Genomic DNA, 22,228 nt, shown 5'->3' with positions numbered 1-22,228 from the left:
TCACTGGGCTGTATGCCACGCAGTTCGTGAAGGTTAGCATCAATGCGTTTTGCGACTTCCATGCGGTCCAGAATGGCGCTCCTGTCGGCTCGCGACTCTTCGTGTCATTCACGGCAGATGTCCATCATCCGATCATTTTGGCTACCATAGCTTCTGGCAGTCCAACGAGGTTTTAGGTTTCGGCATCAGTCTCTTGCGAATTGGAAAGATACGTGGGCCATGGGCCACAGTTGGAGAGGCAGCGCTTCGTGAGGGAATTGGCAGACGCGTGCGGGGGGTGGAGATCGCGTTCCACAGTCCATCGCACAGCACAGTGCGAATCCGCAACCTTGAAAACTCCTTTCAGCCATGTTGTGGCCCCTATATTTGCTTCTGTCCCTTTGTGAGGGGGCTAGGTATCATCGTCGGTGTTACCTGGGTCGGGAATCCTAGGAGGGAGTAGCGCTCGGACCACAGTTCGGCGACCGTCGGCAATCAGTAGCTTTGATCGACACACACTATCAGCCTCACTCAATTCCTCAGGACGGCGACATCACGCGCATTTACCATCCCATTAGGTTTCCGATCAAATTCGGTCGTCTCGAGGTTCCAATAACCTGGGTTGCCACGAGGGTGTCGACATTATGTCCCACTAGGCTGCACCAGCATCCACCTCCTCCGAGCGCAGGCATGTCGTCCGCCGCCAAGCAATCGTGGATCGTCTCAGAGAAGACATACACAGTATGGCCCACGCGCTTAGGTATTGAGACCAGCTATTGACTGCCCTAGGTCACATTGTGGACGCTGTGCGCTATCGCGCTCATCTTCTTGGCTTCCCGATTCGCGCTTCGAGCCTCTACAAAAGGAGAATTGATGGGAAATGATTACTTTCTTGTTGCCGGCGTGCCCATCCTGCTGACCGGCTTTGCGCTCCTCCAATCAGTCATTTACCAGCTGTACTGGACAGAGGAGTCTCTGACCGACAATACTACCGCATGGTCTCGACACACGGACACGTCGCGCCGCCTCGTGGCGGCAATAGAGCTGATTTGGGTCGCCATCTATTGTGTGAAGTTCTGCTACCTCGCCCAATTCAAGTTCTATAAGCCGCCCTATGCGTACGTTGATGCGGCTTTAACTAGACACTATTGGGCAGTCGTTGGTCTCTGTAGCGTCGGTTTCTTGTTCACACTTGTGCAACCCATTGTACTCTGCACTACAAGAGGTATGCCTTGGCGAATTGATCCATCTCCTCGACATGGCTGAATCGTGCAGGGAAATGTCGCTACATCGATGGCTTAGATACCAGGTCTTGGGAAATTGCCGTCACTGTTATCGACATTGTGACCGACGTCCTAGGTTCGTATCCATCTGAATGTAACGAATATGTCAATTGATAGACTGCCAGTTATGTCCATACCCATGTTGCTTGTTCATATGGCCAACCACGTTCGCCCTTACACTATTGCGAATTTCGTCTTCAAGAGCCTGTCCATCTTCAGCGTCGTGGTAGCTGCAACTCGCCTAGCGCTCCAGTACGACTCCACAGTTGGCCGCATCCGATACGTGTCGGTCACATTTTTGCTAGTTATTGAGGCAACTATCGCGCTCATCATGGTCAGCATTTCTGGTTATCGAGTCGTGTTCTTAGACTTTTTGTCGGAGTGGGAGCGAAGGAAAACAACTCATTCCACGCGCCTAACGGTGCGCCAGGGGCGCCATCGGACAGCGACAGCGGCTGGCGGAGGCGGAGGCGAAGCGGACAACGCCAAGCCGTCCCAACCACGAGCCGGCTCGCTGTCAGACCTGCCCATACTGTCGACCACGTGAAAAGTTGCGCTCGCTGATCGACGAAGCTTGTCGAAGACTTGGCCGAGTCATAAACCTCGCCATCGGATCTCTCGCAAATCTCATCGCCCCAGCCGCACGGGAGCCGATCGATCCATGGGTCTGTTGCAGATCGATCTGTGCACACCGTCATATCCGGCTGGGGTGGCCAACGAACGAAAAGTGCGGCTACCTTCTAGCTTGCGCAAGCTGGTTCAATACGCAATGTGTGGGTGGCTGCTGGTTGGACGCAGGAAGATAGTCAGGAACCAGCTCCGTCAGCTCGTGCCAAATCTCCCACGCGCACCGGTGCTGCACAGCGCCTCCAACATCAAACCCTAAACCCTGAACCAAAGTACAGGATCAAAGTTCGCACCAGTACATGGGGACTTGCCTTTGGCTGCGTGATTGACACCCTCTCTACGAACAAATGATCCCTAATCTTGTCCACCTCACGTATTCCTTACAGTCGTGTAGACCGGTGGTTCTATGCTGCATCTTGCCTGAAGCTTGTGGGCTGTGGCGCTCGAAATACGGATCGGCAGGTAGTGTACAGCAAAGTCTGGCACCTAACGTTGTTTTGGAGTGCGGGTCGCAAAAGCAAAGAGGGGGAGTGTGGCGCTAGCTGTTTGGAGCGTCAGAATCCACTTCGGCGGCCCGAAGGTCCAGCATGAACGATTGGCCTAGGCATCCACAATCTCCAAAGCTTCTGTCCAAGGTGCCAGTACGATAGTTTATTCGCCGAGGCAGAGACGAGTACCATTACATCACCATACCAGACACGGCAGGATGTTCGATAAATTTTGCGCTCTTAGGACCTTCCACACTAGTCTGCTGTGCACGTTCATTCCATCCCCTGCCGATGATTCTCTCCACACCATGGCAGCCACGTGAAGATTGATCTGAATGTGGAGCTTACATTCGATCTAAGGAAGTCAAAAAGGATCCTGTTCCCGCGCGAAAGGATACCAGCATTGTCTCAATTCCAAATCCATCGCCCAAATCCTCTCTCAGGATGGCCGGACTAGTGTTAGACCGCCTGGGATGGGCTTACATCGGACTGGACATCGCCTGGATGGTTGCTCTCGTTTGTGGCATGGGATTTCTTTATTACCATCGCGAGCTACCTTGTATTCGGATTCGAAGGCTTCCCATCCTCTTTCTCGGCATCATCCCATTGCATCTCTATGGCTTCGTCTGTGTCCTAGGATACGTCTTGGGTGCTCTGGTGCCATGTCAGGCTATGTTCTGGGTCATGAGGTATGCGGACACTCGACTGTGCAGGCTCGCCAATACAACTGACTTTGCCAAGCATATACCTCCCTTTCGGTATTGCCGTGTTTCAAACCGCGAATAGCCAGTTTCTGCATGTCGCCAGTCGACAAAAGCAGTTTGCACACCTTAGCCTGCAGAGCGACCACGCGCCCCTCAAACAGGAGGAAGCCGAGCGGCTGTCAAATAGTCGCTGGCGCAGGATTCTACGCGGCGTTGATAGGGCTGACAAGATCGAGCGCATGATGGTGTACATCGGTATCGGCCTTGCGGTGCAGCTCGTTGTCACCCTCATCGTCTTCTTCGGCTCGAAGAAATTTCACCCAAGCTATGGACTTTGGGATTGGGAAACACGGCCTTCAGCCCCTGAGCTGGTAGGCATGGAATGTAGCAAAGGATGGGAATGGTGGTTGTCCATTGTGTGGCAGTTTTTCTGGGCATGGGTAAGATCACTGTGATCCACTGCAAAGACGCTGGCTGACGTAATGCCTTCAGATCTATGCACCGTACATGCTGTTCAAGTCTCGTGGCATCAACGATGTTCACGGTTGGCGACTGCAAACCATTTGCTGCTGCATTGTTGGGTAAGCATTAATCTGCCAGCACTCGCTCTTATTGATGCATCTGCTAACCAGCTGTATCAGGTTACCCGCCTCGCCAATGTGGCTTGCAGGTCTCTATGCACCTGGAATGACATCAGTGAACATGTATTTCATCCCACCTATGTGGTTCTCAGGTACGTCTACTTCCATCAATCTGCACTCTCGCGAGGTCTTCTCCGGTATTCCGCGTCCTACTAATCCTCGCCCAGTTTGCATTTTGTTCATGGAGCTGGTCACGATTGGTTTCCCTATATTCGAAATCTTGAAGACCCATAAACTCCGGCAGGATACACTGGACGCAATTACCGCATGGGAGAAACGACAAGAGTTAGTTTCGCCTACCAGTTCCAACTTCTCCTCGGATTGCTCCACAAAACAAGGCACTGCCGATTCAAGCAAATCATTCACCATCAAAGAAGTTCATCTTGCGAGTAGGAAGTCTATCGACTCCCAGCGCTCCGATCTTTACACCATGGCAAGCCTTGAAAACGCTTTACGCACTAACGCTGTGCCGCTTCTACAGTTTGCCGCATTAAGAGATTTCTCAGGCGAAAACATCAGTTTCCTTACGCACCTCGCAGACTGGCGACGCACGTGGCTACACTTGACTGTCTCTACCGCTCAACATCGGCGCCAGCAGTTCATAGCCGCCGTCGCTATATATGCACATTTCGTATGTCCCAGTATCTCGGAATTTCCCATCAACATTTCACACGCCAATATGGCCGCACTACGCGATCTGTTCGAAGAAGCTGCCAGCCGAATCTTTTGCAAACGTTCAATTGCCTCCAACTACTCGCCCACACCATTCGAGGAAGCGTCACCGGACTCTAGCTCCACTGTGGATCTGAGATCAGGAATCAGCCTCGATGTGCTCGGTCGCGCAAATCTCAACTCAGTTTCCAAAATGACTCATCCGGGTTACGAAGATGTTCTGACAGCATATCCGATACCCGAGGCTTTCAAGGAAACAGTTTTCGATGCCGCTGAGAAGGAGATCAAGTACCTGGTGCTGACAAACACATGGCCCAAGTTTGTCAATGACGCCTATGCATCTTCGCAAGTCGGTTCCGGCAAGCTGAAAGAACGGCAGGAACAGAACTGGGTGAAGAAGACTATTCTCTGTGCGAGATGACTGATGATTCCGCGTTGGGAAAGTTCAGCATTCCGGCGAGACAATACCTGGTAGCCATGTCGGCAGTACGTAATCTTTATAATTTACGATACCATAGTAATCCAATTTCTTGCGATGCTGAAGATCCTCTAACTCAAAGAGAATTTTGATATGTCGTGACTGTTTCCAATGGCTGATAGCGTTGCGCACCTTCCTTATCCGCAGTAGTGCCGTTTTCCCACCACCTCCGTCTTATCCCCGCGTCCACCGGTACCTTCGCACTTCAACCCTCACACATCGCATCGCCATGGAGAAGAACTTGGCAGAACGACCGTCGGTTGGCGGCAGACCAGCTGGCAATGCGTCAATTCGCAAGCCATTGGCATGTGGTCTCATTCTTTTAGGCGCAGCTTCCTTTCTCTCGCATAATTACGTCAGTAATCTCGTAACACGCCCATGGCCGTCCAACGCGCCTATCTCCTCTGAGCCACGTTGTCCTCAGGCCTCGCCGTTGGTGCCTTCCAGGAGCACGAAAGAGCTGGACGATGCGTGGGAGTACCTCAATTCCGATGCTTTCTTCAACAAGTCCATTGAGCACCTGTCTGGGGCTGTGAAGATCCCCACGCAGAGCTATGATGATATGGGCGAGGTTGGGATTGACCCGCGCTGGGACATCTTTCACTCCTTTGCATATTATCTTGAGGAAACCTTCCCCGCCGTGTACAAGACGCTCGAGGTGGAGAAGGTGAACACGCATGGGCTGTTGTTCACGTGGAAGGGCACGGATGCGGCGTTGAAGCCGACAGTGTTGATGGCGCATCAAGATGTTGTGCCTGTACCGGATAGCACAGTCAATCAGTGGACTCACCCGCCGTTCAGTGGACACTGGGATGGAAAGTTCGTGTGGGGTCGCGGTTCCAGCGATTGCAAGAACCAGTTGCTCGGTATATTGGAGGCCATCGACACGCTCGTTAATGCTGGCTTCCAGCCCAAACGAACTCTTGTCTTGAGCTTTGGCTTTGATGAAGAAATCTCGGGAATGCAAGGCGCGGATAACCTTGCGAAAGTACTGATCAAGAGATATGGCCACGGAGGGGCCGCTGTTATTGTTGACGAGGGTGCGGCGAACCTGGAAGGTTGGGGCGCAAACTGGGCTATTCCTGGTGTGGGCGAGAAGGGCTATGTGGATGTCATTGTGACCGTGCGCATGCCCGGCGGTCACTCCTCTATCCCACCAGCGCACAACGGAATCGGCGTCGCTGCGGAGCTCGTCTCCCTCATCGAGGCAAACCCCTACGAGCCGCTCCTCCACGAGTCGAACCCTTACCTCTCACTACTGTACTGCGGTGCTGAGCACGCACCCGAGTTCCCCAAGACTCTGAAGCACCTCTTAAAGAAGCGTGCTCACCGAACGTGCTCGAAGAAGGATCAAAAGGATGAGCTAGCCCTCGAAGCAGCAAAGGCCGGCCTTGATATCAAGTACCTCTTCACGACCTCTCAAGCCGTAGACCTGATCAACGGTGGCGTCAAGACCAACGCACTGCCGGAACGCACAACCTTCACCATCAACCACCGCATCAACATTGGCTCGTCCGTCGATGCCGTCCTCTTCCACGTAGCGCAACTCTTCACACCTGTTGCCAAGAAACACAACCTCACGCTCAACGCATTCAACAACGTCACTGAGACGCCCTCGTCGATCACACTGACGACCCGCCCGGAGCATCTCGAACCCGCTCCCGTGACGCCAACCGGACCTGGAACACCTTTTAGTATCCTCTCGGGTACCACGCGCGCACTGTATGGTGAGGACTTGTTTGTCGCCCCAGGGGTGATGACTGGAAATACCGATACACGATACTACTGGGGTCTCAGTGAGCACATCTTTAGGTACAGCATGGGTTGGGACAGGGAGCAAGAGGGCTTGGGACGTATTCACACCGTGGACGAAAGGATCGGCGGAAAGGCACACAGGGATGTGAGCAAGTGGGTGTTCGGCTTCGTTAGGAACATGGATGAGGCGGACCTGTAGATGGAAGTAGTGATTCGCAGCTGCTGCGATTGTCCCTGCTGCGAGGGTAGATGATTGGGAAGCTAACGAACGTAGTTGCGATGCAGTGAGAAGGGGTGGCGTAATATGAAGCATTCGCATGCACAACCCTATCTACGCACACATGACATAAATCAACTCAGTCCTCCAAGAAGCCATGAAAAGGCATGAAGAACATGTTGTAGTCAATTGCGCGCCAACTTTTGAATTATTAGGCAACTTCCCGATCCACGCCGATTCCTTCTATGCTTTAACACTGTCAGCATACTCCCTGTAGATCTGAGCACAGCTCTCATCAAACACCAGCCCCAACCTCTTTGCATTCCCAAACTCTGCCGTCTGCGGCCAACTATTCAGCAGCCTCTCCGCTTCCTCATCCCTCTCCGTCCGCAACAACTTCAACTTGTCCTTCCCACACACCTCTTCAAACGCCTCGTACATCTCCCCCAGCGTAACGGAAATCCCAGGCATGTAGATTGCCCGGATATGCGAGGGCATCGCATCGGAAGGCGCGTTCATGACGCGGACGAAGTTCTCAATCATCACACGCGGACTGCAGATGACCTGGCGTGCCGAGCGGTCTTGGATGGGGATAACGCACTCGAGGCCGGCGAGCGGCTCGCGCAGGATGCCGCTGAGGAAAGCGGCGGCGGAGCGGCTGGGCGCGCCGGGCCGCACCGTCACCGTGGGAAGCCGGACAGCGAAGGCGTCGAGGAGGCCGCGGCGGTTCATGTCGTTGATGTGGGCTTCCATGATGAGCTTGTGGGTGCCGTACACGCCGACGGGTGTCGCGGGCGTGTCATCCGTTATCGGTCCGGTTGCCGTGTACGGGGGCCCGTAGACTGCTTGCGTGGACGCGTAGACCACGCGGGGCTTTTGAGACAGAGAAGAGATGGCGGCGAGGAGGGCCTGGGTTGCGTTGAGGTTTACCTTTGTGGAGAGCGCGGGGTTCTCCTCGCAGCCGACGGACATGATGCCGTGGAAGATGAAAACGGCGTGCCAGGCGGTTTGCAGGGAGATGAGGCGGGAGATGTCGGCTGGGGAGGTGAGATCTGCGGCGACAAGGGAAAGATTGGAGGTGGAGGGCACGCCGGCGGGTTGGGGAGGCGCTTGCAGATCTGTGAGGGTGATGTTGTAGCTGCCTTCTTTGAGGAGCCTGGCGGCTAGCATGGGGCCCAGGAAGCCCGCTCCGCCGGTGATAAGGATGTTTTTGGTGGTGCTCATTGTTGGGAGTTCGATGTTGGTGATGGTGCTATAGAGTCCCAAAGTCACGACTCGGCTCCTATTCAATCACTCTATTTGATGTTGTCAAACAGTGTATGAGTAGATGAATGAAAGGAAGCAAAAGATTGGTGGGTCGTGAGTTGCGGGTGGCCGGCCTGCAGCATAGGTAGGACTGCCTCGTCTCGAGGGTTTTGGTGGGGATGCCTCGCATCGGCTCCAGGAACAAGGTGCGTGTGGGGTATAGCGCCTCCATCCGAGACTAGTGGATTGAGCGCTGGGAGTTTTCTGGAGACGTGCGAATAGGAACGCGGGCAACAGAATTTTGGGGAGTCGGTGAGAAGCGACTGCATAAATCCTAGCCTTTGCACTGTTCGTCAGCGATAAGTTTGACAAGACAACACAACACTGCCTCACATACTTGATGGCTCTGACACTCTCAAGAGCTTTGGAGCACAGCACTAAAGTACCACAGCACTTTTTTAACATTTGGACTCTTTGTGTTACCACAGATCCATACCGCTTTTCGAGGTTTATTATCTCATCTTTCCTTGCCCAGCTCCGCCGCACCACAGCGTTTCTGCAACGGTAGTTACCGCGCTGGTTTTTCCCAAACTCAGGCCTCGCGATCAGGCGTACCTGTCGATAGTTTGGAGTGCCAAAAGCTGTATGCATAGTATTGAGCTCATCATAAAGTCCCAAGAGCCTACGATCTTCTGGGATGGGCAACCCGTCGGATGGGGAAGGAAGCCAAGGTCAATACGGTGGCCTACCAACATGTTGCAATAGGACAAGCTGCAACACGTCAGCAGCCTATTGAGATTTATCATCTCTTACACGGTGCTTCGTGCTTGATATCATTATTGGCATCATGGCCCCTATGCATGGCTCAGAGGGTTCAGACGCCGACAGCGAAGAGCCCTATGCTCATATAGCCGATATGCTGCTGCAGTTGTCGAAACCCAGGTTGGAACGCTGGGATTATCCATGCGTCCTGCGGGTGCCCCGAACGTGAACATTTGGGCCACGTGCAAATGGGCTGATCGGCTTCCTTGGCTGGGTGAACATAGTCTCATTACTCCAGACTTCAGTAACGTCGCCGCAGGTTGCAGAAGCCCGGGATTGGTGAGAGCTGTTAGGAACGGGCTGGGTAACGATGTCATAGGGACACGTTTTCTTCGGCGCGTCTGGCGTTCGGTTGGTTGTATATGCGTGAAGCGACCAAATCCATACTCCATATCCATAGGATAGAAGCACACGCCTTGTTAATAGGTATGGTATACACGTGCCTGAAACGTCGGTGCGCGTCCATGGTCCAGTGTGATGTGCTTGCGCGATCGGGCAATTGTGAAAGTGTACCCACGCTTCGCTCGAACCTGTCAACCCTTCACCTCATGCCCAGTTCTCTTTTCCGCAATCGCAGTCGTAGTGGTAGGCAGCCTGGGGCCACCGGTTCCCCTTGCCAGCTCTCATGCTACCCATCTGCCGTCATGTCTTGTCATTGCTGGAGACGCGTCTGCACATTGGCAGGACCTGCCCGAACTGCACACCGTTGGATTCGTGTAATCGGAATGGGCTGCCCAACGCCGCAACAGGAAGCGGTGTACAAGGGTCGTTTCTTAGTGAAGTATGTTATTTAATTCGATGATCCGGAGCTTATCCACGCTTTGCTGCTACGTTCTTGTGTACGCACGTTCTGCACTGAACGAGATGGCGGATTGATGGCGGTTTCCATTCCATTGTTTCTGCGGCGGGCATGGCTGTACTTGTTGCAGCGACACGAGGAATGGAGCAGAGTATGCCAGCGAGGCGGGTAGGAAGACATCGAATGCGGAGCGACACGCGTCATCCGGTATACCGTTCCGCTCACCGAGCTCAACGGCCGGCTCCCCCCTTGCTTGAGAGCAACCCCTATCACGGGCACCGATGCCTGGACACTGTATGATGTCGACCAAGCCCCTGCGCATCGCCAACCAGCCGCGGGAGGCTGACTCAGCGGGGTTCGCTCAATCACCGCCTGTGGGTCCAACGCCGTCATCGCGCGAACCCCGCCTTTCGAGCTCCACCTGCCAAGCTGATCGCACCTGTGCTCGCGGCCCCAAGAGCTGCAGGAGCTGTGCTTCGCCCCATGCATCGAGCCTTCTTTATTCTCCCTGCTAGGCCATCTCGTCTGCACCATCCGCGCTGCCTGCGCTTGTCTACGGAAAGCCCCAACAGTTATGTCGTCATCGTATTTTGACGCGCAACCCGCACAGGCGCCGCCGCCGTCCGCGCTGCTAGATATCCCAGAGGGCAGCGGCGTTGCCAATGCAGGCTTCCTCAGCCCCCAAGTATCACGCATCTTAGAAGACCTGGAACTTGACGAGAAGTCGAGCAGCGAAGACCCAGACGACCACGCTAGCCTGGACGGGGACAGCAACTCTGACAAAGACACTAGCCACGATCGCAAATCAAGGCGTGACCAAACGGAGCAGGGCCACTGCATTCGAAAATCGCAGACATCGCCGTTGCCTCGTGGAAGCAAGGCTCATAACAAGTCGTCCTCACATCGGCCAGGCTTCAACAGCCACAAGAACCCGCATCTCGCCCGCTTTCATTCCTTGCGGTCTATGCTGTTCTCGAGTCAGATTGAGGACAACATCCAACGAGACAAAGAAATCAAGATGCAGGCTGAGGCTGAGGCGAAATGGAAAGCCGAGCACGATCTGCGGAAAGGTTTGAACAGACCGAAGACTCCCGAGAGCCAGAATCCGCCCGGAGAGGGACTGGCAAAGAGGATGACGAGCGGACTCAAGAGGATGGCGAGCAAAAATTCGCCACCCCCCATGGCTAGAATTGCCGAAGACAACGTGTCGACGGCGAGTGATGACGAAGAGGATGAAGTCAATCACAGCAACGAAGAAATCAATCATTCCGACATCGAGGACCTTGTTCGTTGGGTGAGCAGAAGGGATCCACCAAGCGATGGCGAGGCGCGCAGAATACAGGGTGATGCTACCGACAAAATCTCCAAGACGGACAGCGGCCACGAAAGCCTTGGAAACTCTGATGTTGAGGACTTGGTACGATGGGTGTCTCGCAAAGATGAAACACAGCCCAAGAGTTCTGAGGAAACGGGATCAGAGCGCAGGACAGTGCTAGCAGCAGATACAGTACAGCATACCCATAGCTACGACAGCGATGCATCAACAGAATCTGACTCGGAGACTGCTGCTCGCTCTGCTGAACACAGGGACTCGATCAATGAAGACGATGTCGACGACCTTGTACGGTGGGTGTCTCGCAGAGAAGGTCCAAATGCGGGCCCGGTTCGCCAGAAGAAGGAAGGAAGCAGCACCGGAACACCCACAGGATCAGAAATCCAAGACTCCAATACCGAGGAACTCGTTCGCTGGGTCACCAAGCAGGACGACACAAGCGGCGAATCTGACAATGCATCTAATCCGAGTCTGACTGACATCGTGGAGCATGCGGAGCCAACTGCCACTGTCCCTAGAAGAGGAAGTGCGCTGAAGAGAGAGTTGTCACATACTCAGCCGGCAGCGATGGAAAGCGAGACTGCTCTCACGAACGATGATGTTGAGGATTTGGTGCAGTGGGTTGCGCGAAAAAACCCGGATACTCACAAGGTGGAGAAGCGGGACGATGAGATAATGGAGCAGAACCATGAGCAGGCTTCCAAGAATGCTAAGGACGCACAGAGACTCACCTGAGGGTTTCTAAGGCTATCGACCGAGCATGTTCGGCGTGTACTATAGATCGTTGATCATGTTTGTCTATTGTAGAGCTCCTCCATCCCTTTCGAGCGTGGCGCTGGATGGATAGTTTATTTTCGGCGCAGTCACATGACGCTTGCCTGCTTTCCCATGACTTCGCGCACCATGAGATGCTTATGGAGGAACGACTCAATCCATGGGTCTGTTCAAACAATAAATAGATCATCCGGCATGTTCTACTTCTGATAGTCAGAAATGTCGATTCATACGTTTCTAGAGATTGGCCTGGATCCGAGATCCGTCGAATCGACTTCTCGACCAGGGCAGCGTTACGCAAGACGAACGTCTTCAGCATTCTCACACAGCTCATCCACCTCCTCCGTTACGGCGTACTCGCCTTCTCCTGATGTCGTCTACTCTCTAGGATATGTCTCCCCTCCTCAAAGTCGATGATCCTCTTCTCGCCAATATCGTCCCACAGCGCCGCCAGCACTACCCTCGACCCCACCCACGGTCTCCTCGAATGCATAACAGCATAGTTGTCCAACAGCACGACATCGCCCTTCTCCCACAGTAGATCTACCTGCATCTCCTCGGCGATATTGAGCGCAAGCTCCAAATCTTCCGTAGCGATCACTGTCCCATCGCCATAGATAGGCGGCGGGTGATACGAGCCATCATCACCCCGATACGGCGGCTGTGTCGCGCCATGATGGCGCGCACGTCCATACGCCGAGGTCAAGTTGCCAAACCAGGTCGTCAGGCCAGTGGGCAGGTGTTTGCGGATGACTGCATCCCGTCAGCACAACCATCTCATAACAAGTAAGGTCGCAGCAACGTACTAGGTACCACATGCTCCACGCTTAAACTCCCATCCTCATGCCACTCAAACATCTCACTATGCCTCCTGACCTCCTTCTCTATCTTCTCCCGAATCACCTCCTCGCTATCCTCGTCCTCAACATGCTGCCCATACGCGGCAAACACGCTCGCACCAGTGTTGGACTCGACCTGCTCTCGCCCATACCGATACACGTACTTTACGCCCTTCTCCAGCAATCTCGCGAAGAAGGCCGGTGCCTCTTGCTCCAAGCGATGTGCAAGCCCTATGCTACTTATGATCGGCGTCGCGCCGCCGCTCTCCGGGACTTCGAGACAGCAGAACGTCAACCACGACGGGTTGTGTGTCGACCAGCCGTACTCGTTGTGCGGCCAGATGGGCAGCTCTGGGGGTCCTTCATTGGCGGTTTTGACGTTGGGCGCGAGGACTGTGCGGATGGGTGGGCGGCCGACTTCTTCGTGGGGGGCAAAGCCGAAGGAATGTGCGATGCGGGAGTAGTCGTCTGGGGTGCGGATGGGGAGGCCGCGGAGGAGCACGGCGCCGCCGTTTTCATGAAGGAGGGAAAACAAGGATCCGGATTGGGAGAGAGAGGAGAGGTGGGATGTCGCTTCTTCGAGGGTGGGGTTCCAGTCTTGCTTTACGCTGAGGGCAAGAGGGAAGGGGTGGGATGATGGATAGCCGAGCTTCGCAGTGGACTGTTGGCTGGATAAGGTGATTTTGTCAAAGTGGGCGAATGGCGAAGCCATGGTGTACTGTGGCGCTGCGAGAAAAAAAAAGGTCGTACTGACGATATGCGTAGGAGCAGCTTCATATCCTGACATTCCGGCAGATGCTTCCGAGTTCTAACGCGGCTTCGGTATCTTTCCGAGCCTGAATCGCAGAAATGACCATCAAGCCAATGATACATTGCATGACTGCGACGTCGGAGTCGTGAGAGCACGGTTTTGCGATCTATCTACGAACGCAATCCATGGATGCAATGGTGTGACGGCTTTAGGGCAAGTACTATCGCGTGCCAATTCACGATAAGCTTCTTGAAATTACTGATTCAGGCAAGGTTGCCGCGCCCTCGCGTACGACGGTGCCCCGCCTAACGTACCTCTCCATCTCCTTTCACGCGCTCAACCGCGCTGTTCTCCGTAACGAGACTCCTCTGCAGCCTTTTCTCTTGATGGATACGGGATGATGATTTCCGTGTTGCGCCGAAGACCGCAGGCTGAGGGAGCACGCAATGTGGGTCTCTCAGGCTTGTGAATGCAGTGCAGCGGCTGGCCAAAAACACTGGGATACCTTAAGAGAAGCGTGTCGCATCCTTCCAGCTGGGACGTCTAGACTCTACCATTTTACTATTGCGCGACGGTATACAATGACTGAAGCGATTAAGCGGTTGTCGATTGCTGAAGAAGATCATGGCTCGGCGCCATCCGACGTCCAAGGAGAAGGAGAGGCGCCCCAGGATGAGAGGTACAAATGGTATCGCGGTGTCTTCGCCCAGGCTACTATCGTCGGGTGTTGTGCGTTCGCAGCCCCGGGACTGTGGAACGCGATGCAATCTGTCGGAGCTGGTGGTGCGCAAACGCCATATCTAGTGATGTAAGCAACGACGGATTGGGGTTTCAGATCTAGTCCACTGACGAGCTCACAGGGCTGGAAATGCAGTGCTTTTCTCTCTGATGACCTTTGCATGCTTGAGCGGCTCAGTGGTCATCAACCATATTGGTTTACGCCACACTCTGGCTCTCGGTACGACAGGATATGTTCTCTACTCGGCTGCACTGTGAGTTTGCATACAATGAAGTGGTTGAGTCATCGCTCTGATAGCCGAAGATACCAGAACAATCGTTACGGCACTGAATGGTTCATCTACCTCGGTTCTGCCGCATGCGGCGTTACAGCTGGGCTATTCTGGGCTGCTGAGGGCGCCATCATGCTCAGCTACCCACCACCAGAAAGCAGAGGACGCTATCTAGCATACTGGCTCACGTACCGTAATAGCGGAGCGATCCTCGGTGGCATTATCAATCTGGCGTTTAACTATAGTGGAAGGAGACTCGGCAAGCTCAACTGGAAAACGTATATCGTGTTTGTCGTTCTACGTATGTATGTCTGTTTTATACACGTCGCCCTCACTGACGACTTTTCAGAATGCCTCGGCCCGGCAGTTGCAATGCTTCTTTCCACCCCGGAACAAGTCCGAAGACGCAACGGCACGAGAGTCAAACTGCTCCCACGCATCCCAGCGAAAATCGAACTACGCGAGACCCTCAAACTCTTCCAGCGAAAGGAAATGCTCCTCCTGTAAGCCCACTTTTGTGTGATGTAATGCCCTTCACTAACACACGTATAGCATCCCGTACTTTCTCTACGTAACTTGGTCCCTCCCTTACATCGGCAGCTACATGTCCCTGTACTTTTCCGTCCGCAGCCGTGCCCTCGCTTCCCTCGTCACAGCTCTCGCTCAAGTTCTCGCCACTGCCATTATGGGCACCTTCCTCGACTATAAGCGCCTTTCCATTAACACGCGCGCCCGTTATGGCTTCCTCGGGATGATGGTGCTCAGCGGCGGCGTATGGACCTGGGCTCTCGTCATCCAGCACAAATATGGCAAGCATAAACCGGCATTGGACTGGAAGGATTCAGCTTTCGGCGAGGGCTGGGCCCTGTATGTGTTCCAGCAGGTGGAGTTTGCGCTGACGTATAACTATGGGTACTGGCTCATAAGCTTCCTCGCGAGGGATGCCGTGGATGTGGTAAGGTATTCGAGCGTGGCTAGGGCAGTGGAAGCCGCCGGCCAATGTGTTGCGAGTGGTATCAGCTCGACACAAGCCAGACCGATCATCAGCGCGGGAATCATCTTTGCCTGGTGGGGAATTGCATTGCCACTTGGGTATTTGGTCACGAGGCAGGTCGGTATTGTACATGTCGGGGCGGAACGGGTCGTTACTCAGGTCAGAGAAGCCACTGGCGACGAGGATGCTGAGTCGCAAAAGGTTTGAGAGAATAGAGAATAGAACGAACTGTCTCGAGTTATTTGATGAATCGAACCTCGTTATCGAAAGGAAACGACGCTTGGGAGAAAGAAATCGCCCCGATATGTTCGCCAACTTAACGAGTGAGGATTTTCAATGACACAAATACATGCATCGCCGTCGCAACAATGGTCTGGAGCCAAAGGCCGTCGCGAGTATCAATCCCATTCATCGTTGCGATCAACAAGGGGGTTGTCCTCGCTCCAAAACATAGCCTTCTTTCAGTGGTGCGGTGATAATGATGGTAAAGAAGTAACCACTACGAAAGACGTGTACCAGCTCTACGGAATGACAGGATCTGATGTGTCAGACAGAAGCTCATCCTGGCTCCGAGGATCTCTCTCGTGCGTCAACTCTGAAATCATGCACGAGGAAGACTGCAAGAAATCATTGCTCGATGGCATGGAACGGTGTGATTCGGACAGTACGGAGACGCATGGAGAAACAGCATCGATGGGATGCCTCGATTATAGTCTCGATCTCAGTGGTGTGACCCAAGACGATAATTCCCCATGGGACGAGAGAACGAAATATTCCCCGCCGGAATCAGCAGAGCGTGCGAACGGTGACGGCGCGAACCAGGTCCTTTGTTACACGGAAGGTCAACCTGGAATGGCCCTGACGGAGGATCAAACAAACGAAGCGATCGTAGCCTACTGCAACAACGAAGTCGTGCTTGCGGGCATTGAGAAATACGGCGAGAACATCTTCGACTATCTTCCCAAAGGCCAAACTCGATTCTACAATGATGATCGCTATAAGTGCGTCTAGGAATGGGTACAGTGACTATCGATAATAATGGTGGCAAACCATTCTACAAGGACACTGCATGGAGCGAGTAAGTTCAGTTAATCAAGAAAAAGAAACTGGGAATCTAACAAGCGTGAAGGAGGTACAATCAGAAGATCAACACTGAGGATTGTGCATAAGCGCTCCGAAAGATTGTAGACAGCTGTAAGAAGCCTGAAATATTTATCGGAGGGACATATGCATACAGGTGCGCCAGTTACAGGATTGCGCACGTCAACGAAGGTAAAGACTAGTTTCCATAACCCTTCGTAGTCTCAGCGCCTTTCGAACCTTGTAGCTGGTGGTAGTGGTAGATGCTTGTTCTGAGCAATCCGCGCGCGTGTTAGGCAGCAGCGGTGTGAAGATGTAAAAGAAAGATGATCACTTGGCGAGTCGGAGACAGGATGGAAATCGCGAGAATGGATGTAGAGGAACGGTTCCCCATGCACTACGAATTTCCTTCAGGGATAGCAATACATGATGTATAGATTGTTCATCTGAATTTGCGCAACTCTTTACATGGTAACGTACCTGGCAAGCGAGCGGCGCAGGCAAGCGAGCGGCGCACCCCACCAACTTTTCGCGACGCGTCACCTATTAATCACAATGGATCAACCAACCACTATTCAATCACGCTACAATGAAGCTCATATATCTCTAGCTATCACAGCTATCAATAAGAATCAATTACAAAGTGGCAGGCGCGCTGCTGCAATATACAGAGTCTCTGAAACCACGCTTCGCCGCCGACGCGCTGGAATCACTGCGCGACGCGATTGTGAGCCCAATTCAAAGAAGCTCACTAAGCTAGAAGAGGAGGTGATTACTAGGTATATACTTGACCTAGATTCGCGAGGGTTTTTGCCTACCCTAGATGCTATTCGAGATATAGCAAATAGACTACTCGCTGAGCGCGGCGCTGGCCAAGTAGGCGAGAAGTGGCTACGCAACTTTGTTAAGCGGACAGAAAGCCTTACCATACGTTTCAACCGACCATATGATCAACAGAGAGCTCTATGTGAGGATCCTAAGGTAATTAGGGCCTGGTTCGACCTTATAGCGCACATGAAAGCTACCTATAGGATCTGCAATAAGGATACCTACAACTTTGACGAGACTGGCTTTATGATAGGCAGGATATCAGCTTAGCTTGTTGTCACAGGCTTAGAGCGACGAGGTAGGCCAAAAGCGTTACAGCCAGGCGATCGCGAGTGGATTACGGCAATTCATGGAATCAATGCTGCTAGCTGGGCGATCCCGCCCTTTATTATCTTTGCTGGCCAGTATCACCTCTCTACCTAGTATAAGGATAATGATATACCACGCGACTGGGCTTTCGCAGTTAGTGATAATGGCTAGACAATAAATAAGCTTAGAGTAGAGTGGCTGAGGCACTTTATTAAGCATATAGTAGAGCGTAGGGTAGGCGCGCGCCAGCTACTTATACTTAATGGCCATAAGAGCTATAACTCACTCGAATTTCAAGCACTCTATAAGGAGAATAACATCTATACTCTCTATATACCGCCACATTCGTCGCACCTCCTACAGCCACTTGATGTTGGCTGTTTCTTGCCGTTGAAGCGCGCATATAGCCGCCAGATTAAGGGCCTAATTCGCGATCACATCAACCATATCACTAAGCTAGAGTTCCTACCAGCCTTCTACGCAGCCTACAACCAGTCAATTATAAAGGAGAATATCTGCGCAAGCTTTTAAGGCGCTGGCCTAGTACTGCATGATCCTAATAGGGTGATAGCGAAGCTTGATGTGAAGCTTCGTACGCCAACGCCGCCTGCACTAGAGACTACCCTCTAGGAAGCGCGAACACCAAGCAACGCGCGTGAGCTAGAGGCTTAATCAACATTAATACGTGATAAGATATAGAGGCATGGAAGCTCATCACCTATATCTATTATTGAGAGACTTAATCAGCTTAAGAAAGGCTCTACAATGGTAATGTACGAAATAGCATTAATGCGTAATCGGATCAAGAGCCTTGAGAAAGCAAATAAGACTGCTATAATGCGCAGAAAGCGCAAAAAGAAGCGTATCTAGAAGCAAGACACCCTATCAAAGGCAGAGGCAGAGGAAATTATAGCTCAAAATGAGGTTGAGCAGCAGCTTGAGGGGGAAACGCGTCAAGGTAGGGCGTGATTAGGTATTAGTCGGCAGGCTTCCGCGCGCTGTAGGCGCTGTAGGGAGACTGGCCATAACTCGCGAACATGTAAGAAGGATACTAGAGATGTAGCTTAATCTAGCATAATGCGTATATTCTATTATTTTATCTTATTGTTGAGATAGATTCCTATGAAGTGGTGAAAAGTTGGTGGGGTGCGCCGCTCGCTTGCCTGCGCCGCTCGCTTGCCAGGTACGTTACAAATTTGAGAATGACGTGATGAGACCTACGCACTTATGCGCCTGCCATTCCCAAAGGTACCGACCATACCCATCAACAATGTGCATTCTATACTTACGGGAAATGCTAAGCCCGTCCGGCCAAACAAGTTCGAAGGAGATGCTTGATTTTCTTTTTGCAGTGACCTACTGGTTTAGGTCAAAGGCACTTCAGGCTTACAGAAGAGCGTAATATGTTCTACGATAATGACAGAGTCAGGGAATCCTTCCGCTCGCACACTATTGTAGCGAAACTGCGACGCAGGACCCGCGTACATTCCTACGTAGGAAGAGGGACGAATCATCTTAGACAAGACTCAAATACAACATGGATTGCTCTTAGCCAAGCCCCGCGGACTCCCGGGAGCGGAGATCCATGCGGGGGATCGACAGCACAGTACTCTTCAGCCTGCATACAGCTAGAGATCGGACAAGTTTGGGGGCGGGGCAAGGCCACTATGGGAAGCTTTATATTACAGTCAGTGCATGGTCTCACATACCTTGATGATTTCGTGCAAATGTATGCCGAAGTTGCGAACACTATGAGGCGAAGCATCCCTTTGTCAACATATATAGCGTCGCGTTTGAACACCTCTTGGCTTGAATCTAAGATCCAAGCTGTACTGGCGACTTAGAGTTTTGCATTCAGATGCAGAATTGCAAGCATGTCTATTTCAGTGGCGCCTGTTACTTTCGAACATCACCGCCCGGCGTTCGGTATCGCCGAGACGAGGCCTCGTATCTCATACCGATTTGAAGGCACGGCAGTCGACTGGGAGCAATCCCAAGTCGACATCGAAATCACCCATGATGGCACACCCAAGGTCTATAATGTCAAAACCTCAGAGTCGGTGCTGATATCGTGGCCTGGAACAGAGCTTAAGAGCAAGGATACCGCTACTGTAAGAGCTCGCGCACACGGCTTGGAGGGCCAACCTTCGTCAGATTGGTCACAACCTTCCACAGTTGAAACAGGATTGTTGACAACAGATGATTGGCAAGGCGCATTCCCGATTGCGGCCGATCGCGCCACAGAGACCAATGCCACGAAGCGTCCGGTCCACTTCCGCAAAGACTTTAGTGTCAATACCACGATCGCAAAGGCGAGGCTTTATATCACTGCGCTGGGGCTGTATGTTGCAGAGATAAATGGCAAGCGCGTCGGCGACCACGTACTCGCACCCGGATGGCAGTCGTACAGCTACCGGCACGTATACGATACCTACGATGTTACGGATCTGTTGCAACAGGGCGACAATACCATAGGCGCAACAATTGGGGAAGGCTGGTACGCTGGTAGGATTGGTTTCAACACACAAATACCTCGTAATCTTTGGGGCGACACCCTTGGACTGCTCTGCCTGCTCTCCGTGACGGAAAATTCAGGTAAGGAGACGACAGTCAAGAGTGATCTCTCGTGGAGTGCCTCCACTGGGCCAATCGTCTCATCTGAAATCTACGACGGTGAGGTGTACAACTCGGCTGCAGAACTGAAAGGCTGGTCAACTCCGAAATTCGACGACAGCGGATGGTCAGCAGTCAAGCAATTGCCAATGCCAGCTGGCTCGTTGGTTCCCTCCGACGGCGCTCCTATCAAGCGTGTTGAACAGGTCACGCCTGTCTCCATACTCAAGTCCAAATCAGGAAAGACTGTGATTGACTTCGGGCAGAACCTGGTGGGGTGGCTCAAAGTGACTGTGTCCGGTCCTTCGGGTACAAACATTACCTTCCACCACGCGGAAGTAATGAATGATGGTGAGATCGACACGGTACCGTTGCGAAGCGCGAAGCAGCGAGATACCTTGATACTCTCCGGCAATGCAACGCAGACTTGGGAACCGTCCTTCACTTACCACGGCTTTCGGTATGTTCAGGTAGATGGCTGGCCCAGCGCAACTCCATTGGACGGTACTTCCGTTGTTGCACAAGTTGTGCATAGTGATATGGAGCGTACTGGATACTTTGAGAGCTCGCATGCGCTGTTGAACAGATTCCACGAAAACGTTATTTGGTCTCTAAGGGGAAATTTCCTCGGCGTTCCGACAGACTGCCCGCAGCGTGATGAGCGCCTAGGGTGGACAGGGGATGCGCACGCCTTCATGCCAACTGCAAACTACCTCTACGATGCGTCTGGCTTCTGGCGCGGCTGGCTCAAGGATGCGTGGTCTGAGCAGAAACGCGGAGACTACATGGTCCCTCCGGTATACATACCAACAGACGATATCAACGATGATCAGCGCACACGCGCGCGCATGCCTGTGTCTGTTTGGGGCGATGTGGTCGTCGGCCATCCGTACCAACTGTACCAGAATTTCGCAGACAAGCAGATGCTCGAGGAGCAGTATGATGCGGCCCAAGCTTGGATCGACACAGGAATCCCGCGAAACGATGTAGGCTTATGGGACAGGTCCACCTTTCAATTCGCAGATTGGCTGGACCCAAAGGCACCAGCGGAGGATGCAGGAGCGGCGACCACTGACAAACACCTCGTCTCGGATGCGTACCTCATCGAGATGACCCGCCTGTTGTCGAACCTGAGCAAGGTCCTGGGTAAAGACGATATTGCCACGCAATACGCAAGTCAACGCGAAGATCTCATCAAGGAATTTCACAAGGCGTGGACGGAGCCTTACCCCGTCATCGCGAACGTCACCCAAACAGCACTCGCCTTGGGTATAGCTTTTGATATTTGGACTCCCAATACCGCCGCTCGCAAGGTAGCTGCTGAAACACTGCGCGAAGTCATTAAGAATAACACGTATCTTGTGGGAACTGGCTTCGCCGGTACTCAGCAACTAGGCAATGCGCTCACGTCCATCAACGCGACAGCTGACTTCTACAAGATGTTACAACAGACGCAGGTTCCGTCATGGCTTTACGCCGTCACCATGAACGGCACCACCACCTGGGAACGCTGGGACAGCATGCTGCCGGACGGATCGATCAACACAGGCACTATGACAAGTTTTAATCATTATTCTTTCGGCAGCGTTGCAGACTGGATCCATAAGAAGATTGGGGGCATAGCACCAGGCTCACCAGGTTGGAAGACAGTGGTGGTTGCGCCGGAGCCGGGAGGAGACATTACCAGTGCTAGTGCCCATGTTTTGAGTCCGTACGGTGCAGTAAATTCGAGCTGGAGGGTCGAGGCAGATGGTTTCCATCTTACAGTCACTGTGCCTCCTAACAGCAAAGCAGAGGTTGTCCTTCCGGGCTCGGGAGAGTCGGCCACCATGGGCAGTGGGACGAAGACTTTCTTCGTTGAGGCATACACGATTCCAGAGTAGAAGCATGCAGTTTTAGAGAAATCAGCCTTTTTTAAGTGCCGTTGGTGACCCTGCTCAATGAATGCGGTTCGTGGAGATTGATTTTCGTGAGCATTCATCTTGGT

General features: G+C 52.9%; 9 protein-coding genes across 9 annotated transcripts; 7 read left to right on the top strand and 2 right to left on the bottom strand.

Moving 5' to 3' along the window:
• Positions 1 to 852: 852 nt before the first annotated feature.
• CC84DRAFT_1077377 (uncharacterized protein) lies at positions 853 to 1,809 on the top strand (the record flags this gene model as incomplete). Its single annotated transcript, XM_018173751.1, has 3 exons — positions 853 to 1,204; positions 1,255 to 1,338; positions 1,388 to 1,809. 3 exons carry the CDS (start codon positions 853 to 855, stop codon positions 1,807 to 1,809), a joined length of 858 nt encoding a protein of 285 aa, XP_018042725.1.
• Positions 1,810 to 2,626: 817 nt separating this feature from the next.
• CC84DRAFT_113925 (uncharacterized protein) lies at positions 2,627 to 4,827 on the top strand. Its single transcript, XM_018176231.1, has 5 exons — positions 2,627 to 3,066; positions 3,119 to 3,521; positions 3,574 to 3,662; positions 3,723 to 3,814; positions 3,890 to 4,827. Exons 1-5 carry the CDS (start codon positions 2,822 to 2,824, stop codon positions 4,813 to 4,815), a joined length of 1,755 nt encoding a protein of 584 aa, XP_018042724.1. The 5' UTR covers positions 2,627 to 2,821; the 3' UTR covers positions 4,816 to 4,827.
• A 258-nt stretch (positions 4,828 to 5,085) lies between these two features.
• CC84DRAFT_1159688 (carboxypeptidase s) lies at positions 5,086 to 6,994 on the top strand. The gene has a single exon (XM_018177298.1). The coding sequence runs from the start codon at positions 5,102 to 5,104 to the stop codon at positions 6,824 to 6,826; it is 1,725 nt and encodes a 574-aa protein (XP_018042723.1). The 5' UTR covers positions 5,086 to 5,101; the 3' UTR covers positions 6,827 to 6,994.
• CC84DRAFT_113889 (NAD(P)-binding protein) lies at positions 6,957 to 8,249 on the bottom strand. Its single transcript, XM_018176211.1, has one exon. The coding sequence runs from the start codon at positions 8,066 to 8,068 to the stop codon at positions 7,088 to 7,090; it is 981 nt and encodes a 326-aa protein (XP_018042722.1). The 5' UTR covers positions 8,069 to 8,249; the 3' UTR covers positions 6,957 to 7,087.
• Positions 8,250 to 9,636: 1,387 nt separating this feature from the next.
• Positions 9,637 to 11,642, top strand: CC84DRAFT_1171100 (uncharacterized protein; the record flags this gene model as incomplete). Its single annotated transcript, XM_018179894.1, has 4 exons — positions 9,637 to 9,692; positions 9,841 to 9,917; positions 10,226 to 11,569; positions 11,602 to 11,642. The coding sequence occupies 4 exons, from the start codon at positions 9,637 to 9,639 to the stop codon at positions 11,640 to 11,642; spliced, it is 1,518 nt and encodes a 505-aa protein (XP_018042721.1).
• Positions 11,643 to 12,071: 429 nt separating this feature from the next.
• On the bottom strand, positions 12,072 to 13,589 carry CC84DRAFT_1159687 (Clavaminate synthase-like protein). Its single transcript, XM_018177297.1, has 2 exons — positions 12,624 to 13,589; positions 12,072 to 12,570 (listed from the first exon to the last, which is right to left on the bottom strand). Exons 1-2 carry the CDS (start codon positions 13,366 to 13,368, stop codon positions 12,164 to 12,166), a joined length of 1,152 nt encoding a protein of 383 aa, XP_018042720.1. The 5' UTR covers positions 13,369 to 13,589; the 3' UTR covers positions 12,072 to 12,163.
• Positions 13,590 to 13,747: 158 nt separating this feature from the next.
• Positions 13,748 to 15,649, top strand: CC84DRAFT_1159686 (uncharacterized protein). Its single transcript, XM_018177296.1, has 5 exons — positions 13,748 to 14,215; positions 14,268 to 14,399; positions 14,450 to 14,718; positions 14,767 to 14,920; positions 14,970 to 15,649. The coding sequence occupies exons 1-5, from the start codon at positions 13,989 to 13,991 to the stop codon at positions 15,616 to 15,618; spliced, it is 1,431 nt and encodes a 476-aa protein (XP_018042719.1). The 5' UTR covers positions 13,748 to 13,988; the 3' UTR covers positions 15,619 to 15,649.
• A 365-nt stretch (positions 15,650 to 16,014) lies between these two features.
• CC84DRAFT_1211922 (uncharacterized protein) lies at positions 16,015 to 16,422 on the top strand (the record flags this gene model as incomplete). Its single annotated transcript, XM_018182412.1, has 1 exon — positions 16,015 to 16,422. The coding sequence occupies one exon, from the start codon at positions 16,015 to 16,017 to the stop codon at positions 16,420 to 16,422; it is 408 nt and encodes a 135-aa protein (XP_018042718.1).
• Positions 16,423 to 19,502: 3,080 nt separating this feature from the next.
• CC84DRAFT_1134936 (uncharacterized protein) lies at positions 19,503 to 22,130 on the top strand (the record flags this gene model as incomplete). The annotated part of the gene is made up of 2 exons (XM_018176040.1): positions 19,503 to 21,038; positions 21,147 to 22,130. The coding sequence occupies 2 exons, from the start codon at positions 19,503 to 19,505 to the stop codon at positions 22,122 to 22,124; spliced, it is 2,514 nt and encodes an 837-aa protein (XP_018042717.1). The 3' UTR covers positions 22,125 to 22,130.
• Between the last annotated feature and the right edge of the window lie 98 nt (positions 22,131 to 22,228).

Source organism: Paraphaeosphaeria sporulosa (assembly GCF_001642045.1).
Source record: "Paraphaeosphaeria sporulosa strain AP3s5-JAC2a unplaced genomic scaffold CC84scaffold_1, whole genome shotgun sequence".
NCBI lineage: Eukaryota > Fungi > Ascomycota > Dothideomycetes > Pleosporales > Didymosphaeriaceae > Paraphaeosphaeria > Paraphaeosphaeria sporulosa.
Note: the sequence above shows the minus strand (reverse complement) of the source record. Positions and strands in the feature narration are given on the sequence as shown.

Coding starts and splice junctions, on each gene's coding strand:
- CC84DRAFT_113925 (XM_018176231.1), top strand. CDS start 2,822: ATGGCCGGACTAGTGTTAGACCGCCTGGGATGGGCTTACATCGGACTG. Junction 3,522..3,573: donor GGCAGTTTTTCTGGGCATGG/GTAAGATCACTG, acceptor TAATGCCTTCAG/ATCTATGCACCGTACATGCT. Junction 3,663..3,722: donor ATTTGCTGCTGCATTGTTGG/GTAAGCATTAAT, acceptor CAGCTGTATCAG/GTTACCCGCCTCGCCAATGT.
- CC84DRAFT_1159688 (XM_018177298.1), top strand. CDS start 5,102: ATGGAGAAGAACTTGGCAGAACGACCGTCGGTTGGCGGCAGACCAGCT.
- CC84DRAFT_113889 (XM_018176211.1), bottom strand. CDS start 8,068: ATGAGCACCACCAAAAACATCCTTATCACCGGCGGAGCGGGCTTCCTG.
- CC84DRAFT_1159687 (XM_018177297.1), bottom strand. CDS start 13,368: ATGGCTTCGCCATTCGCCCACTTTGACAAAATCACCTTATCCAGCCAA. Junction 12,571..12,623: donor CGTGGAGCATGTGGTACCTA/GTACGTTGCTGC, acceptor GACGGGATGCAG/TCATCCGCAAACACCTGCCC.
- CC84DRAFT_1159686 (XM_018177296.1), top strand. CDS start 13,989: ATGACTGAAGCGATTAAGCGGTTGTCGATTGCTGAAGAAGATCATGGC. Junction 14,216..14,267: donor CAAACGCCATATCTAGTGAT/GTAAGCAACGAC, acceptor ACGAGCTCACAG/GGCTGGAAATGCAGTGCTTT. Junction 14,921..14,969: donor CGAAAGGAAATGCTCCTCCT/GTAAGCCCACTT, acceptor ACACACGTATAG/CATCCCGTACTTTCTCTACG.